The sequence below is a fragment of the Arachis ipaensis genome, chromosome B4 (genome assembly GCF_059453495.1).
Source record: "Arachis ipaensis isolate K30076 ecotype BB chromosome B4, ASM5945349v1, whole genome shotgun sequence".
Lineage (NCBI taxonomy): Eukaryota > Viridiplantae > Streptophyta > Magnoliopsida > Fabales > Fabaceae > Arachis > Arachis ipaensis.
Window position 1 is genome coordinate 99,525,488 of NC_142439.1, and position 19,435 is coordinate 99,544,922.

At 37.7% G+C, this 19,435-nt stretch overlaps 1 protein-coding gene and 1 non-coding gene across 2 annotated transcripts; both read left to right on the top strand.

Annotated features, from left to right (window-relative positions):
- Positions 1-3,053: 3,053 nt before the first annotated feature.
- On the top strand, positions 3,054-3,161 carry LOC148568543 (small nucleolar RNA R71). The gene has a single exon (XR_015881852.1). It is a non-coding gene; the product is annotated as a small nucleolar RNA R71 (small nucleolar RNA).
- An 11,522-nt stretch (positions 3,162-14,683) lies between these two features.
- LOC148568544 (uncharacterized) lies at positions 14,684-17,304 on the top strand. Its single transcript, XM_088484721.1, has 2 exons — positions 14,684-15,600; positions 15,813-17,304. The coding sequence occupies exons 1-2, from the start codon at positions 14,684-14,686 to the stop codon at positions 17,302-17,304; spliced, it is 2,409 nt and encodes an 802-aa protein (XP_088340847.1).
- The last annotated feature ends 2,131 nt before the right edge of the window (positions 17,305-19,435 follow it).

Here is a 19,435-nt window from a genome sequence, read left to right on the forward strand (position 1 = left end):
CCAACCATCCTCTAGCTATAGGCTTGAGGTCCAATCTTCTTAGTTGAACCGGCTTGCCTTTGGAGTCAATCTTCCATTGAGCTCCTTCTACACATATGTCCATAAGGACTTGGTCCAACCTTTGATCAAAGTTGACTCTCCTTGTGTAGGGGCGTGCGTTCTCTTCCATGTTTGGCAAGTTGAACGCCAACCTCACATTTTTCAGACTAAAATCTAAGTATTTCCCCCGAACCATTGTAACATAGTTCTTTGGATCCGGGTTCTTACTTTGATCATGGTTCTTGGTGATCCATGCATTAGCATAGAACTCTTGAACCATTAGGATGCCGACTTGTTGGATGGGATTTGTTAGAACTTCCCAACCTCTTTTTTGAATTTCATGTCGGATCTCCGGATACTCATTTCTTTTGAGTTTGAAAGGGACCTCGGGGATCACCTTTTTCTTGGCCACAACATCATAGAAGTGGTCTTGATGGGCTTTGGAGATGAACCTTTCCATCTCCCATGACTCGGATGTGGAAGCTTTTGTCTTCCCTTTCCCTCTTCTAGAGGATTCTCCGGTCTTAGATGCCATCAATGGTAATGGAAAAACAAAAAAGCTATGCTTTTACCACACCAAACTTAGAATATTGCTCGCCCTCGAGCAATAAACAAAAGAATAGAAGAAGAAGAAGAAGAAATATGGAGAGGGAGAGGGAGATGTGGTTTCGGTCAAGAAGGGTGTAGAGGGGTGTGTTGTGGGAATTTGATGAAGAATGGAGGGTTTTATATAGGGAAGGGAGGGGGGTTAAGGTTCGGCCATATGGGTGGGTTTGGGTGGGAAATTGGTTTTGAATTTTGAAGGTAGGTGGAGTTTGTGAGGTAGGTTTATGGGGAAGAGTGGATGGATGTGAGTGGAGGTAGGTGGGGATCCTGTGGGGTCCACAGATCCTGAGTGGATCCTGTGGGGTCCACAGATCCTGAGGTGTTCAAGGAATTACATCCCTGCACCCATTAGGCATGTAAAAATGCCTTTGTACCCAACTCTGGGCGTTCAGCGCCAGGTTGGTGGCCATTTTGGGCGTTCAGCGCCCATTTGTGTGCCATTTCTGGTGTTGAACGCCAGAACCATGTCTGTTCTGGCGTTCAGCGCCCAGAAGCTGCCCATTTTGGGCGTTCAGCGCCAGAACCATGCTCTGTTATGGCGCTGAACGCCAGACAGATGCTCCTCTAGGGTGTGATTTTTCTTCTGCTATTTTTGATTCTGTTTTCAATTTTTATATTTATTTTGTGACTCCACATGATCATGAACCTAAGAAAACATGAAAAACAAGAATAATAGAGTTAGATAAATAAACATTGGGTTGCCTCCCAACAAGCGCCTCTTTAATGTCAATAGCTTGACAGTGGGCTCTCATGGAGCCTCACAGATGTTCAGAGTATTGTTGAGACTCTCCAACACCAAACTTAGAGTTTGGATATGGGAGTTCAACACCAAACTTTAGAGTTTGGTTGTGGTCTCCCAACACCAAACTTAGAGTTTGACTGTGGGGGCTCAGGTTGACTCTGCTTTGAGAGAAGCCTTTTCTGCTTCCTCTACATGGTTGCAGAGGGAGATCCTTGAGTTTTAAACACAAGGGATTTCTCATTCCATTGAAGGACTATTTCACCTCTGTCAACATCAATCACAGCTCTTGCTGTGGCCAGGAAAGGTCTTCCTAGGATGATGGATTCATCCTCTTCCTTTCCAGTATCCAGGACTATGAAATCAGCAGGGATGTAAAGGCCCTCAACCTTTACTAACACGTCCTCTACTTGTCCATATGCCTGTTTTCTTGAACTGTCTGCCATCTCTAATGAGATTTTAGCAGCTTGCACCCCATAGATTCCCAGTTTCTCTATTACAGAGAGGGGCATGAGGTTTATTCCTGAACCAAGGTCACACAGAGCTTTAAAGATCATGGTGCCTATGGTACAGGGTATTATGAACTTTCCAGGATCCTGTCTCTTCTGAGGCAATATCAGTTGATCCAGATCACTTAGTTCATTGATGAACAAGGGAGGTTCAGCTTCATGATTGCACCAAGAAACTTGGCAGTTTGCTCTTCAGTAACATCCTCATTCTCTTCTGAAGAGGAATACTCATCAGAGCTCATGAAGGGCATAAGGAGGTTCAATGGGATCTCTATGGTCTCTAGATGAGCCTCAGAGTCCTTTGGTTCCTCAAGGGGAAGCTCCTTATTGATCACTGGACGTCCCAGGAGGTCTTCCTCCTTGGGATTCACGTCATCTCCTTCCCTTACAGGTTCGGCCATGGTGCTTATGTCAATGGCCTTGCACTCTCCTTTTGGATTCTCTTCTGTATTGCTTGGGAGAGTACTAGGAGGGATTTCAGTGATCCTTTTACTCAGCTGGCCCACTTGTGCTTCCAGATTTCTAATGGAAGACCTTGTTTCATTCATGAAACTTACAGTGGCCTTAGACAGATCAGAGACTAAGTTTGCCAAATTAGAAGTATTTTGTTCAGTGTTCTCTGTCTGTTGCTGAGTTGATGATGGAAAAGGCTTGCTATTGCTAAACCTGTTTCTTCCACCATTATTAAAGCCTTGTTGAGGCTTTTGATCCTTCCATGAGAAATTTGGATGATTTCTCCATGTTGAGTTATAGGTGTTTCCATAAGGTTCACCTAAGTAATTTACCTCTGCTATTGCAGGGTTCTCAGGATCATAAGCTTCTTCTTCATAAGAAGCCTCTTGAGTACTGTTGGATGCAGCTTGCATTCCATGTAGACTCTGAGAGATCATATTGACTTGCTGAGTCAATATTTTATTCTGAGCCAATATGGCATTCAGAGTATCAACTTCAAGAACTCCCTTCTTCATAGGCGTCCCATTACTCACAGGATTTCTTTCAGAAGTGTACATGAACTGGTTATTAGCAACCATGTCAATGAGTTCTTGAGCTTCTGCAGGCGTTTTCTTTAGGTGAATGGATCCACCTGCAGAAGTGTCCAGTGACATCTTTGATAGCTCAGATAAACCATCATAGAATATATCCAGGATGGTCCATTCTGAAAGCATGTCAGAAGGACACTTTTTGGTCAACTGTTTGTATCTTTCCCAAGCTTCATAGAGGGATTCACCTTCTTTCTGTCTGAAGGTTTGAACATCAGCTCTAAGCTTGCTCAGCTTTTAAGGAGGAAAGTACTTGGCTAAGAAAGCCGTGACCAGCTTATCCCAAGAGTTCAGGCTGTCTTTGGGTTGAGAATCCAACTATAATCTAGCTCTGTCTCTTACAGCAAAAGGGAAAAGCATGAGCCTGTAGACTTCAGGATCTACTCCATTAGTCTTAACAGTATCACATATCTGCAAGAATTCAGTTAAGAACTGAAAAGGATCTTCAGATGGAAGTCCATGAAACTTGCAGTTCTGCTGCATCAGAGAAACTAATTGAGGTTTCAGCTCAAAGTTGTTTGCTCCAATGGCAGGAATGGAGATGCTTCTTCCATGTAAATTGGAATTTGGTGCAGTAAAGTCACCAAGCATTCTCCTTGCATTGTTGTTGGGTTCGGCTGCCATCTCCTTTACTTGTTCGAAATTTTCAATCAAGTTGTCTCTGGATTGTTGTAATTTAGCTTCTCTTAATTTCCTCTTCAGAGTCCTTTCAGGTTCTGGATCAGCTTCAACAAGAATGTCTTTTTCTCTGTCCCTGCTCATAAGAAAGAGGAGAGAAAAAGAAAAGAAGAGGAATCCTCTATGTCACAGTAAAGAGGTTCCTTATTGTTAGTAGAAGAAAAGAAGAAGAAATTCGAACACAGATAGAAGAGGGGGTTCGAATTTGGTGATGATTTGAGGAAGAGATGTTAGTAGATGAATAAATAAATAAAATAAGATGAGAGAGAAGGAGGGAATTTTCGAAAATTATTTTTGAAAAGGAGTTAGTGATTTTTGAAAATAGTTTTTGAAAAATGTTAGTAATTTTCGAAAATTAAGATTTAAAAATTAAAATAATTAATAAAATAAAGAAATTTTGAAAAAGAGGGAAGATATTTTCGAAAATGAGAGAGAGAGAGTTAGTTAGGTAGTTTTGAAAAAGTTAAGAAACAAACAAAAAGTTAGTTAGTTAGTTGAAACAAATTTTGAAAACCAATTTTGAAAAGATAAGAAGTTAGGAAGTTAGAGAAGATATTTTGAAATCAAATTTTTGAAAAAAGATAAGAAGATATTTTTGAAAAGATATGATAGAAATTAGTTTTTGAAAAAGATTTGATTTTTAAAATCACAATTAATGACTTGATTCACAAAAAATCACAAGATATGATTCTAGAACTTAAAGTTTGAATCTTTCTTAACAAGCAAGTAACAAACTTCAAATTTTTGAATCAAAACATTAATTGATTATGTTATTTTCGAAAATTTGGTATAAGAAAAAGATTTTTGAAAAATATTTTTGGAATTTTCGAAAATAACTAAGAATTTTGAAAAAGATTTGATTTTTGAAAAAGATTTTGAAAAAGATAGGATTTTCAAATTGAAAATTTGATTTGACTCATAAGAAACAACTTGATTTTAAAAATTTTTGAAAAAGTCAATCCAAATTTTCGAATTTGATGAGAGAAAAAGGGAAAGATATTTTTTTGATTTTTTGAATTTTTATGATGCAAGAGAAAAACACTAAAAAGATGCAATGCATGAAATTTTTAGATCAAAACAATGAATGCATGCAAGAATGCTATGAATGTCAATATGAACACCAAGAACACTATGAATGTCATGATGAACATCAAGAACATATTTTTGAAAAAATTTTAATGCAAAGAAAACATGCAAGACACCAAACTTAGAATTCTTTAATGCCTAGACACCAAGAATTCAAGAATAAATATGAAAAACACTATACAGCACAAAACAAAAAATCATCAAGATCAAACAAGAAGACTTACCAAGAACAACTTGAAGATCATGAAGAACACTATGAATGCATGAAATTTTCGAAAAATGCTACATGCATATGCAATTGACACCAAACTTATAACATGACTCAAGACTCAAACAAGAAACACAAAAATATTTTTGATTTTTATGATTTTCTAATTTTTTTGGTATTTTTCGAAAATTATATGTAAAAGAAAAATAAGGATTCCAAAATTTTTAATATGAATTCCAGGAATCTTGCATTCTTAGTCTAAAGCTTCAGTCCAGGAATTAGACATGGCTCACTAGCCAGCCAAGCTTTCAATGAAAGCTCCGGTCCAAAACACTAGACATGGCCAAAGGCCAGCCAAGCTTCAGCATGTAATTCTGACATGACACGCCTGACATACTCATTCCCAAAGGAATAGGACATGGCTTTACAGCCAGCCAGGCTTCAACGTGCTTCATGAAACACTAGAATTCATTCTTAAAACTTTTGAATCTAAAATTTTTTGAAAACATTTTTATATTAAATTTTTTTTTTTCGAAAACAAAGGAGAAAATTTTGAAATATTTTTTTGAAAAATTTTTGAAAAGAAAACAAAAAGAAAATGACCTAATCTGAGCAACAAGATGAACCGTCAGTTGTCCAAACTCAAACAATCCCCGGCAACGGCGCCAAAAACTTGGTGCACGAAATTGTGATGTCCAGGCTCGAACAATCCCTGGCAACGTGAGCAACTTGGTACGCGTAATCGTGATTACACTTTAATTATGTAAAATTTATGGCTCTTTCTTTCCCTGGCAATGGCGCCAAGAACATGGTGCCAATACCATGGTTCACAACTTCGATACAACTAACCAGCAAGTGCACTGGGTCGTCCAAGTAATACCTTACGTGAGTAAGGGTCGAATCCCACGGAGATTGTTGGTATGAAGCAAGCTATGGTCACCTTGTAAATCTCAGTCAGGCAGATATAAAATAATTATGGAGTTTTCGAATAATAAATAATAGAATAGGGATAGAGGTACTTATGTAAATCATTGGTAGGAATTTCAGATAAGCGAATGGAGATGCTTTTCGTTCCTCTGAACCTCTGCTTTCCTGCTATCTTCATCCAATTAGTCTTACTCCTTTCCATGGCTGGCTTTATGTGATACATCACCACTGTCAATGGCTACTTTCGGTCATCTCTCGGGAAAATGATCCAAGGCCCTCTCACGGCACGGCTAATCGTCTGGAGGCATCACCCTTTTCAATGGCTTCATCTTATCCTCTCAGTGAATAATATGCTCACGCACCCTGTCACGGCACGGCTATTCATCTGTCGGTTCTCGATCATGCTGGAATAGGATTTACTATCCTTTTGCGTCTGTCACTAACGCCCTACAATCGCGAGTTAGGAGCTCGTCACAGTCATTCAATCATTGAATCCTACTCGGAATACCACAGACAAGGTTTAGACCTTCCGGATTCTCTTGAATGCCGCCATCATTCTAGCTTACGCCACGAAGATTCTGGTTAAGAGATCTAAGAGATATTCATTCTAGCTTATTTCATGTAGAACGGAAGTGTTTGTCAGGCACGTGTTCATAGGGGAGAATGGTGATGAGCGTCACACATAATCATCACCTTCATCACGTTTTTGGGTGCGAATGGATATCTTAGAAGCGAAATAAGATGAATTGAATAGAAAACAGTAGTACTTTGCATTAATCTTTGAGGAAAAGTAGAGCTCCACACCTTAATCTATGGAGTGTAGAAACTCTACCGTTAAAAATACATAAGTGAAGGTCCAGGCATGGCCAAGATGGCCAGCCCCCTAAAACGTGATCAAAGAATCATAAGGTAATCCCCAGATGTCAAATACAATAGTAAGAGGTCCTATTTATAATAAACTAGCTACTAGGGTTTACATGAGTAAGTAATTGATGCATAAATCCACTTCCGGGGCCCACTTGGTGTGTGCTTGGGCTGGGCTTAAGTGTTGCACGTGTAGAGGTCCTTCTTGGAGTTGAACGCCAGCTTTTGTGCCAGTTTGGGCGTTCAACTCTGGTTTTGGCTCCTTTTTTGGCGTTGGACGCCAGGTTTGGGTAGAAAGCTAGCGTTGAACGCCAGTTTATGTCGTCTATTTTTGGTCAAAGTATGGACTATTATATATTTCTGGAAAGCCCTGGATGTCTACTTTCCAACGCAATTGGAAGCGCGCCATTTCGAGTTCTGTAGCTCCAGAAAATCTACTTTAAGTGCAGGGAAGTCAGAATCCAACAGCATCAGCAGTCCTTTTTCAACCTCTGAATCTGATTTCTGCTCAAGTCCCTCAATTTCAGCCAGAAAATACCTGAAATCACAAAAAAATACACAAACTCATAGTAAAGTCCAGAAATGTGAATTTAACATAAAAACTAATGAAAACATCCCTAAAAGTAACTAGATCCTACTAAAAACATACTAAAAACAATGTCAAAAAGTGTATAAATTATCCGCTCATCACCTACATAAAGCTTGCCATGGAAAGGAGTAGGAATGGTTGGATGAAGACAGCAGGAAAGCAGAGGTTCAGAGGAACGAAAGCATCTCTATACTCTTATCTGAAATTCTCACCAATGAATTACATAAGTATCTCTATCCTATTTTAATTATCTTTTAGTACACTATAATCTCTTAATACATTTGAATCCGCCTGACTGAGATTTAAGCTTGCTTCAAGCCGACAATCTCCGTGGGATTGACCCTTACTCACGTAAGGTTTATTACTTGGACGACCCAGTGCACTTGCTGGTTAGTTGTGCGAAGTTGTGACAAAGAATTAAGAGTATGAACGTGCGTATAAAGTTTTCAGCGTCGTTACCAAGGAATGGAACTGTCACGATTTCTGCGCACCATGCTCCTGTTCGATATCTCAACTGATCTCTCATTCGATTTACAAAGATGACTAAATCGAATACATGCAGAATAACTCCCAATAAATGCCTGGACACGTGTCATTTAATTGACCTTTATTCTCACCTTAACCTCTTTTCGAAGCTTCGAATTGGCTTGTCCTAGTCAAAAATATTTTCGACTAAAAAGTACTAAATGAACGGAATATTATCCATTATATAAAATCAAAATCAAATTCAAACATCTTTTTGCAAAATGAACTGAACATGTTATTAAGGTGAAACAATTGCATAGTACTAAATGAATGGAACATTATCCATTATAAAAAATCAAATTCAAAACACCTGTGTCTACAATTTAGAGATTATCAATTCAATTCAATTCAGAACATCTGCGTCCATTCAATTCGATTGAAAAAATAATCTATTAACAAAATGTTGGTGTTGTTGGTGATGACGATAATGAAAGAAGAGGAGGAGAAGAAGAAGAAGAAGAGAAGGAGGAGGAGAAGCAGAAGAAGAATCTGCGTGTGTGAAGAAGAAGGAGGAGGAGAGGAGAAGGAGGAGGAGGTATGTGTGAATTTGAAAGAAGAAGAAGAGGACGTATGCGTGTATTTGAAAGAAGAAGCACGTGTAATGACCCTCTTTTAATGAGAGTGACTTTTGCTGGTGTTAGACCTACTTAGATAAATTTGGATAAAAAAATACTTGAATGTGTAGCAATCCTGAATATGATAATTGAGAATATTAAATAAAGATAAAAAATAATTAGTTATTCTACTATAAATTTTAAACTTTAAATTTTAAATTTTGATAATATCCTAACTGAATTTATTTTAAATTAAGATGTGATATGATTCAATTTGAAATAAGATAAAATTCAAATTTAAAATAAGAAACAATACTATATTATATGACACATTGACACTAGTAAAAATAAAACAGACACATTTTGTTCGGTTATTTCTATATACATAAATATATATGATTCTAATTCTTGAAAAGAGAATTTTGGTTGCAAGAAGTTGCAAAATAATTTTTTAATTTAAATTTGACTTTTATTGATCAAATAGTTAATAACAAAAATTAGACTCATTGTAAATGCACATAGGGTCTTTGTACAATCTAAAACAAAAGTTTTTATTAATAATTATTAAAATATCTTCAAATATTTGGTTTAATAAAATCTTAAACCCAAAATAGATCACTATATATTCCTTTATTATTTTCGTCGGGTGTTATTACGAATACTAGTAATCGTTAGTCGAAAATCGAAATTGATCAAATTTCTATATTAATACGTAGATACCAATATATAGTTGAATATACGAAGGGAAAGAAACGCTTGCAGTTGCAGGTACTTGAAAGAGCTTAATTATTTAGAAGAGAAATTCTCCACATACAAGCGTTTTTTTATACAAATCTTTATAAGTATACCTTCTTCTTCTTCTTGCGCACGTTCTTCTTCCTCTTTTTCTTCTTTTTTTTCTTTCGTTTCTTGCCTTCTCTTTCTCCTTCTTCAACCATTACTGCACGTTTTCACTGCACCTTCTTCTTCTTCTTACTGCACGTTCTTCTTCCTCTTCCTTTTCTTCTTCTTCTTTTCTTTCGTTTCTTGCTTTCTCTTTCTCATTCTTCAACCGTTACTGCACGTTTTCACTGCACCTTCTTCTTTTTCTTGCTGCACGTTCTTCTTCTTCTTCTTCTTTTCTTTCGTTTCTTGCCTTCTCTTTCTCCTTCCTCATTTATGCGCTTTTCTCTCTGTTTTCTTTCTTCGTTATTCTCGATTCCCATTATTTTTTAATATCAAGCTCTGAAATCGTTTTTGAAGAAGAAGAAGTAGTAGAAGATGAGGAGGAGAAAGAGAAAGAATTCTGAATTATGCATAAGGTGTACTTCAACGAATTTTGGTGTATTTCTTAAATCTTTTGGGTGTAGTTTTTGTAATCCTTTTGGTGTATTTCTGTAATCCTTTGGGTGTATTTCTATAATCGTTTGGGTGAATTCCTTTAATCATTTGAGTGTATTTCTATAATCCTTTGGGTGTATTTCTGTAATCGTTTGAGTGTATTTCTGTAATCGTTTGGGTGTATTTCTGAAGTTCCATTATCTTCAAATTTAGCAAGAAACTCGTTTTCATAGAGGAGGAAGAAGAAGAGTCGTTTATAATGTATGGTGAGTAGCGCGCTTTGGAAACAGGAAGTGGTTGAATAACGTGCGTTTATTTACTCTTGAATGTGGGAGTGTAATGCGTGTTTTTTGTTGAGTTTGTGCCAACTTGTAAGACTTGTAAGCCAAAAAGACTTGTATGTGTAGCAGGCCTCTATTTAGAATAGTTCAGAATTTAGATAGAGTCCAATAATTATAAAAAACTTATTTATTTACGTAATAGGAACTTTTAATATCTTTCTAATTATTAATTGAGGGAAAATTCGACTATTTTTGAAAGGTTTCAAATATGAAAGTGTCTATTTATTTTATTTTTGTAGGGTCTTTGTTTTATTTCATTTAATATTTTGAAGAATGAATTTTTTCAAGACAATATCATAATCTATAAAGCATAAATTAAATTTGGCTCTAGATCACTAAAGTGTAAAATCTAGCAGCTGGTTAAATGGGTGGTTTATAGTAGATTAAAAATTTAGTCTTCAATAGAGAGTAGAGACGGAGTAACATGAAATATGATCACATTTCAATTACAATTTTTGACTCCCTCAATATGAGTAATTGAAAAAGAAAAATGAGAAAATTAATAAAATTACCTAATTAACATAGAGTTTCATATTTTGACTAGCGACTCTTAGAAATCGTACTCGAAATGAAATTGGAAACTTTCAGTCTTGCTATAAAACAACAAAGCCAACGCTGAATTATCAAAACTTTGACCAAATAAAGTTCATGATCAACCTTATTAGCTTGAAACTATAGTGCTCCACAAGATTCTGAAAACCGAATCGATCATCGAATCGTCCTAAATATGGATTTATTAATTTATTGGTTTAATCAGTTCGATTATGATTTAACTAAAAAATCGTTTTATAATAAAATAATAAATAAAATATAAATAAACACATTAAAATATAATTATAGTCTAATATAATTTTAAAAATATCATCTAAATTAAAGTACTACATAAACCACAATATTATGATCTCATTCAAATATAAATTCAAAAGTCAAATAACAAATACAAGTATACAACCAACCAAACATAAAATACCAATATCAAAATTTATCATCAATCATCAAAATCCGCCATAACTTACTGGAGATTTGAAGCAATAGAATTCGAAACCGAATTATTTTCTCTAGGTGTTTCTTGGTTGATACTCTCGTCCATACCTAAAAATTACTAATAATAATAATCCAATAATAATACAATCCAATTACATTATCACATGCAGCAACCCACTCCAACCCAATAATCTCAGCAGACAACAGTCAAAATTATTTAAAATTATTCAACAATTATCCAATTATTTAATTATTAATCAATTATTCAACAATTAATTAACGCTTCAACAGCAAGATTTAGCACCCAACAACTAATCAATGTTTCAACAATTAATCAATAATTAATGCTTCAACAGCAAGGTTAACTAACAACAATTAATCAATTATTCAACAGTTATTATTATAAAGAAAAAATTAATACCTAGGAAAGCTGGAAGCCTGAAAAAAAAGTAGATCTAACGGGGACAGTGGCTGACAAGAGTTAAGATAGTGACTGACGGGGTGGAAGTGTGGAACAGAGTTGGCGTTGGCAGGAAGTGGCTACACGACGGAAAGTGACGCTAGCGGTGGTATCAATTTTCGAAGATCAAACAGAACTGGCTGCGCGACGGAAAGTGGCCGCTGCGCGAACAGAGCTGGCTAAGGTTGACTGGACGGAAATTGCACCAGAAGTTCGAGGTCCAGTCGTCCAGGTGAGTGCTGCTTCGTGTTCTACTTCTACCTATTGTGAAGACTGGAAAAGAGAGGGGTAATTGATAGGAAACTTAGAGAGTTGGGGAAATAGGATTCAGCAACCAAAACATAACCATTTTTGACACAATTTAAAAACCGGTTGAGTTATAGTTCAGTTCGACCGACCGATTTTCAACTAGTTTGGCAATCTAATATCGGTTTTTTAATTTGACAATTTTGACTCAACCGTATTTAGTAACAGTTCACAATTTGACCGGTCCATCCAGCCGACCCGAACCAATTTTTAGAACCTTAGTACTCCATGTTTCACTATATTTGTTCCGAAAAAAAAAAGGTGTAACAACCACCCCTTCTAGAAACAAAATTAAATTCGAAGTTTGAAAATCGGTTAGGAGATAAGATTAGAATTTTGAAATTTCGGATAGGAACCTAGTAACCACCCTCAGTTTGAAATTTAAAATACCCCAACCACCCCATCCCCAAACGTATATAAATAGGGGAGCACCCATAGGTAGAAAATCACTCCTCTCAAATACTAATCCTCTCCCTTCTCTCTCTACAAAAAAATAATATTCCGTGGGCAAACACAAGAGGCAAGCTCGAAGAAACGTTAGGAAAAAGTGTAGGGAATTATGTTTTTAAAATGCTTGGCATGTGTTATGTTCCATTTTTATTTTTCTTCCATTCACGAATGTTATCATGGCATTTATTATCTTTCACTCATCCTTTATTCATGTTGATCATGTCTGTCCACCATGTCATTCATATCTTCTTGAATCATTAGTATATGTCTCCTTGTGATGTTCATTCAATTATTCACTATACTCATTTTGTGCTCTTTCATATGATTATATTATTAATATCCCCTTAGGGCCGAGAGTACATGCCTTCTTATACTGTCTTGTTCAACATACCATATTCTATTATATGCATATGTGTGATCTCTTACATTATTATATTATTATTTATAATATTTTATTCAAATATTTAATATACCTTATTCTATCTTGTGCATCTATGTGACCTGTTATATCATTATGTCATTATTACTCTTTTAAAGTCAAGAGTACATGCTTTCTTAAATATTTTATTCAAATATTTAATATACCCTATCCTATTATGTGTATATCATTATGTTATTATTACTCCTTTAAAGTCAAGAGTACATGCTTTTTTAAATATTTTATTCAAATATTTAATATACCCTATTCTATTGTGTGCATATCATTATGTCATTATTACTCCTTTAAAGTTAAGAGTACATGCTTTCTTAAATATTTTATTCAAATATTTAATATACTCTATTCTTATTATGTACACCCATATGATCGTTTGCACCATTATATTATTCCTTTAGGATCGAGAATACATAATTTCTTTAATATTTTGTACAATTATTTAAAATGCCCCCTATTTTCTGCACTTTGATAGGACCTCTTTCAATCCATGTTATTATATTACCAAGATCTTTTAATTAGAAAATCCATACACATGCTAGAGACTCATGATTTTCATATATCGCTTTATTATCACAATTGTCCCTTTTCTTGCATGATCTCTTCTTATATGATTTTTCTCTCGTATATGTTTAAACAACCTAATTGTAAATCGAACTGAGGGAATGATCCTTCGGTAAGGGAAGGTGACCCCCAAAGACAAGATATCGATATGATCCTTCGGTAAGGGAAGGTGATCGATCGAGATGATCCTTCGGTAAGGGAAGGTGATCGAAAAACGTTTGAGATAAGAACCTTCGGTAAGGGAAGGTGACTATCCCATCAATTTTATATAATAATATATCTTTTTTATATGACTCTCTTCTTGTGTATGTCTAAATAACCTTGATTGTAAATTAAACTGAGGGAATGATCCTTCGGTAAGGGAAGGTGACCCCCAAAGACAAGATATCGATATGATCCTTCGGTAAAGGAAGGTGATCGATCGAGATGATCCTTCGGTAAGGGAAGGTGATCGCCAAAACGTTTGGGATAAGAACCTTCGGTAAGGGAAGGGGACTCCCACTTATACCGGTTTGAGCTCAATACCCTCCATAAAAGTTATAAATTAAGAAAGGAGAAGGCACGAATGAAAGTTTGATTTCTATGTTTTTCTTTTATATTTAATTATGATTATGTTGATGTCACTTAAGATGTTATCCTTCTATTTTCCTATATGCTTTCCTTTTTTTTTGCACACATGTTTTACAAGAAAGATGCATATTACATGCCATGTTATACGCACGTTTTTTTAAAATCCCGCACGTGGGCTGGAGATGGATATGGAGGTGTTGCATAGCACTCCCACTGAGACGTTAGGTTCTCACTCCCTTTCTTTTCCCATACTGTCTCCAGAGGAACATGGCACAGCGGATAGAGACGACGCAGTGCCCCCCGAGGGTAACTTCTGAGTATGATCCCTCGAAACACGCGTGGGTAGTTACGACCACTACTACCGTACTCCAAACTATCTACTTAGGTCGAGAGTTCGTGGAAGGAGAATCCCAGCTGCCCATCGAGTCCTAGTTCATCCCACACAACGAAACCAGATCTTCACTGCGTGAAAAGGTGTTGGAAGAAAACCCTTGGTACCTCGATTCATGAATAACTGAAGAGTCCTGATCAAGGATAGGATAGGATGCAAGTATGGGGGCCTCTTCGACGAGATTAGTTTAGGATGTAATTAGTTTCTTTTCTTGTTTCCTATAAGTATTTTGAAACGTACTCATGGTTAAGATGTTATTTCACTTTTATTCAAATTCCAACGTTTTAGTGCTACTCATCTTCCGCTCTACGCGCATTTACTCCTTCCTTGCGCAATGATTAAGTCAATATTTTTCTTGATCAAGTGTGGCACCTTATTTAAAGACCCTCAATGATAGGATATGACTTAGGTTGTTACATTAATGGTATCAGAGCGAAGTCAATCCTAGGAGATATGACCAATGAAACCTCTTCCTATGGTTATCCATAAACAGGGGACCCATGGCAAGTCGTGGACGCCCGCGTGGATCGAGCTCGAGCTCCTCAGCCCTAGCGAAGCAGATGAAGGAGATGGCCAAGGCAATGAAGGAGCAAGCCCAAGTCACTACTCTGATGGCTCATCAACTGTCCACTGGGGACAGGGATCCCAATACTCCCAGACTGGAGGAGGGACAAACTCGTACGACTTTTGCTGATTTCAACAAGATTGGTCCGCCTGAATTCTGTGGGGCCCTCGACCCTGATAAGGCAGAGGAATGGCTGACAGAAATGGAGAAAGTATTCACAATTTTTCCATGCACTGAGGTGCAGCAAGTGAATTACGCTACCTTCATGCTCAAAGCTGATGCCGAATTCTGGTGGGATGGAGCAAGACGGTTGTTGGAGGATGCTGGAACAGATCTCAGCTGGGCCACCTTCAAGGAAGCTTTCTACAAGAAGTACTTCCCCCTTTCTGCTCGAGAGTCCAAGGAGATGGAGTTTCTTCAACTGAAGCAAGATAGGATGAGTATTGCAGAGTACACAGAGAAGTTCGAGAGGCTCTGCAAATTTTCCGCAATGTATAAGGCTAATCCAGATGAAAAGTGGAAATGTATGAAGTATCAAGGAGGGCTCAATACAGAGATCTTAACCGCAATAGTCCCACTGGAAATCCGGGAGTTCTCCTCCCTTGTTAGCAAGTGCCAGGTGATCGAGGAATGCACCAAGAAACTAGCGTCAGAAAGAAGCGAGGCTTTCAAGAACAGGCAGCTAAATCAAGGATCTTCTCAGCAGCTGTCGCAGAAGAAGGCCTTTCTTGGAAGACCTGCAGGAAGACAATCTCAACAGGGCACGAACCGCCAGAAACCTCCCACTGACACCTCACCAAAGGCCACCGAACTCAAGGAATGTGCCTCGTGTGGAAAGCAACATAGGGGCAGGTGCCTTGCTGGGAAAAATGTCTGCTTCCGGTGTTTCTAGCCAGGGCATATCGCCAGGGAATGTCCAGCAGTTCCCCCACCCTCTGCCGATGCACCCCAACGTCAAGGACGAGTCCTTGCCCTCAGCAGCGAGGAAGCCCACCAGTCAGAAGATCGAATCGAGGGTAAGTGCACAATTAATGGAGCTCCTTTAACTATCCTATACGATACAGGTGCTTCTCATTTATATCTCTCTCTGCTACTAGTAGAATCAGTTTATGCATGACCAAACTACCATATGTCCTACTAGTGACCACCCCAGCCGGTAAGAGTGTCGAAACTCAGCAGGTTTGTCAGAGGGTTTGCATCCTCATTTCAGATAGATCATACCTTGCTGACCTAGTGTGCCTTCCTTTAGTAGGATTAGACATCATCCTAGGAATGGATTGGCTCAACGAAAATCGAGTCCTGTTAGATTGTTTTGAGAGAAAAGTCATCTTCCCTTCTCAATCCATACAAGACACACGTGATCTTCCAAGATCCTCCGAAGACACAAGTACGAGGCAAGAATATGCCTTGCTAAATTCGGTAAAAGCAGATTCCCATCGAGAGTTCTGTGAGATACCAGTAGTACAAGACTTTTCAGATGTCTTTCCCGAAGATATACCCTCGTTTCCCCCAACACGAGAGGTTGAGTTCTCCATAGAACTGATGCCTGGGACAGGGCCAATCTCCATAGCCCCTTACCGGATGGCTCCATTGGAGCTCACTGAACTGAAGAACCAACTAGAGGAGCTGCTGCAAAAAGGATTCATCCGACCAAGTGCCTCTCCCTGGGGAGCTCCAGTATTGTTTGTGAAGAAAAAGGACGGCAGCATGTGTCTCTGCGTGGACTATAGGCAACTCAACAAAATCATGGTGAAGAACAAGTATCCTCTCCCAAGAATAGATGACTTGATGGACCAACTACAAGGTGCAACAGTGTTCTCAAAGATTGACCTGAGATCAGGGGTATTGCAACCCCTTGGCATCCCGGAGTGGAAATGGGAGGACATATCAATGGATTTCGTCATGGGACTACCTCGTACTCAAGCAGGGCGTGACGATATATGGGTCATCGTGGACCGGCTTACAAAGACTGCCCACTTTCTACCAGTTAAGGCGACCGACTCATTGGAAAGACTAGCCACGCTATATATCAAAGAGATCGTAAGGTTACATGGGGTACGAACAACCATAGTCTCGGACAGAGACCCAAGATTCACCTCGAGGTTTTGGAACGCACTGCAGAAGGCATTCGGGACAAAATTGTGCCTGAGCACGTCATACCACCCGGAAACAGATGGACAAACGAAGAGGACCATCCAGACGTTGGAAGACATGTTACGAGCTTGTGTCCTGGACAGACCAGGAAAGTGGGAGAGTCACCTACCACTTATCGAGTTTGCTTATAACAACAGTTACCATGGTAGCATCGGGATGGCACCATATGAGGAACTGTACGGGCGAAGATGCCAATCTCCTTTATGCTGGTACGGACCAGAAGATAAAGGCTACTTAGGACCGGAGTTAGTAAGACAGACCACAGAAGATATCAAGAGGATAAGAGAAAGAATGCGCACCGCCCAAAGTCGACAAAAGAGTTATACAGATCAACGAAGAAAACCCCTCGAATTTCAGGAAGGCGATCACATATTCCTAAAAATCACCCCACCACCGGAGTAGGGAGGGCTCTTAAGGTACAAAAACTAAGCCCCCGGTACCTGGGTCCATTCCAAATCCTCCGGCGTATAGGAAAGTCGGCATACCAGCTTGCCCTACCACCAAATCTATCAAGACTACACAACATATTCCACGTGTCCCAACTCCGAAAATACCAGCACGATCCAAGCCATGTGTTGCAGCAAGAGGATGTAACACTCAAAGATGACCTGACTTTTGAACTACCGGTCATAGAGATTATAGACAGAAGCATGAAGCAACTAAGGAGCAAGACGATACAACTGGTAAAAATGGCATGGGGTAGCGGCAATTCCAGAGACTACACGTGGGAAAAAGAGGCAGACATGAGACAGAAGTTCCCGAACTTGTTTACAGGTAACAATCGTGGTGAGGATCTCCTTTTCTCCCCAACAATAGCAAATTTTAGTAAGACCCCTAAGTTATTTAAAACGACCCTTATCGACCAAGTTTAGACAGAAAATTTGGGGACAAATTCTTTTCTTACGGGGGTGATAATGTAACAACCACCCCTTCTAGAAACAAAATTAAATTCGAAGTTTGAAAATCGGTTAGGGGATAAGATTAGAATTTTGAAATTTCGGATAGGAACCTAGTAACCACCCTCAGTTTGAAATTTAAAATACCCCAACCACCCCATCCCCAAACGTATATAAATAGGGGAGCACCCATAGGTAGAAAATCACTCCTCTCAAATACTAATCCTCTCCCTTCTCTCTCTACAAAAAAAATAATATTCCGTGGGCAAACACAAGAGGCAAGCTCGAAGAAACGTTAGGAAAAAGTGTAGGGAATTATGTTTTTAAAATGCTTGGCATGTGTTATGTTCTATTTTTATTTTTCTTCCATTCACGAATGTTATCATGGCATTTATTATCTTTCACTCATCCTTTATTCATGTTGATCATGTCTATCCACCATGTCATTCATATCTTCTTGAATCATTAGTATATGTCTCCTTATGATGTTCATTCAATTATTCACTATACTCATTTTGTGCTCTTTCATATGATTATATTATTAATATCCCCTTAGGGCCAAGAGTACATGCCTTCTTATACTGTCTTGTTCAACATACCATATTCTATTATATGCATATGTGTGATCTCTTACATTATTATATTATTATTTATAATATTTTATTCAAATATTTAATATACCTTATTCTATTTTGTTCATCTATGTGACCTGTTATATCATTATGTCATTATTACTCTTTTAAAGTCAAGAGTACATGCTTTCTTAAATATTTTATTCAAATATTTAATATACCCTATCCTATTATGTGTATATCATTATGTTATTATTACTCCTTTAAAGTCAAGAGTACATGCTTTTTTAAATATTTTATTCAAATATTTAATATACCCTATTCTATTATGTGCATATCATTATGTCATTATTACTCCTTTAAAGTCAAGAGTACATGCTTTCTTTAATATTTTATTCAATTATTTAATATATTCTATTCTTATTATGTACACCCATATGATCGTTTACACCATTATATTATTCCTTTAGGATCGAGAATACATAATTTCTTTAATATTTTGTGCAATTATTTAAAATGCCCCCTATTTTCTGCACTTTGATAGGACCTCTTTCAATCCATGCTATTATATTACCAAGATCTTTTAATTAGAAAATCCATACACATGCTAGAGTCTCATGATTTTCATATATCGCTTTATTATCACAATTGTCCCTTTTCTTGCATGATCTCTTCTTATATGATTTTTCTCTCGTATATGTTTAAACAACCTAATTGTAAATCGAACTGAGGGAATGATCCTTTGGTAAGGGAAGGTGACCCCCAAAGACAAGATATCGATATGATCCTTCGGTAAGGGAAGGTGATCGATCGAGATGATCCTTCGATAAGGGAGGTGATCGAAAAACGTTTGGGATAAGAACCTTCGGTAAGGGAAGGTGACTATCCCATCAATTTTATATAATAATATATCTTTTTTATATGACTCTCTTCTTGTGTATGTCTAAATAACTTTGATTGTAAATTAAACTGAGGGAATGATCCTTCGGTAAGGGAAGGTGACCCCCAAAGACAAGATATCGATATGATCCTTCGGTAAGGGAAGGTGATCGATCGAGATGATCC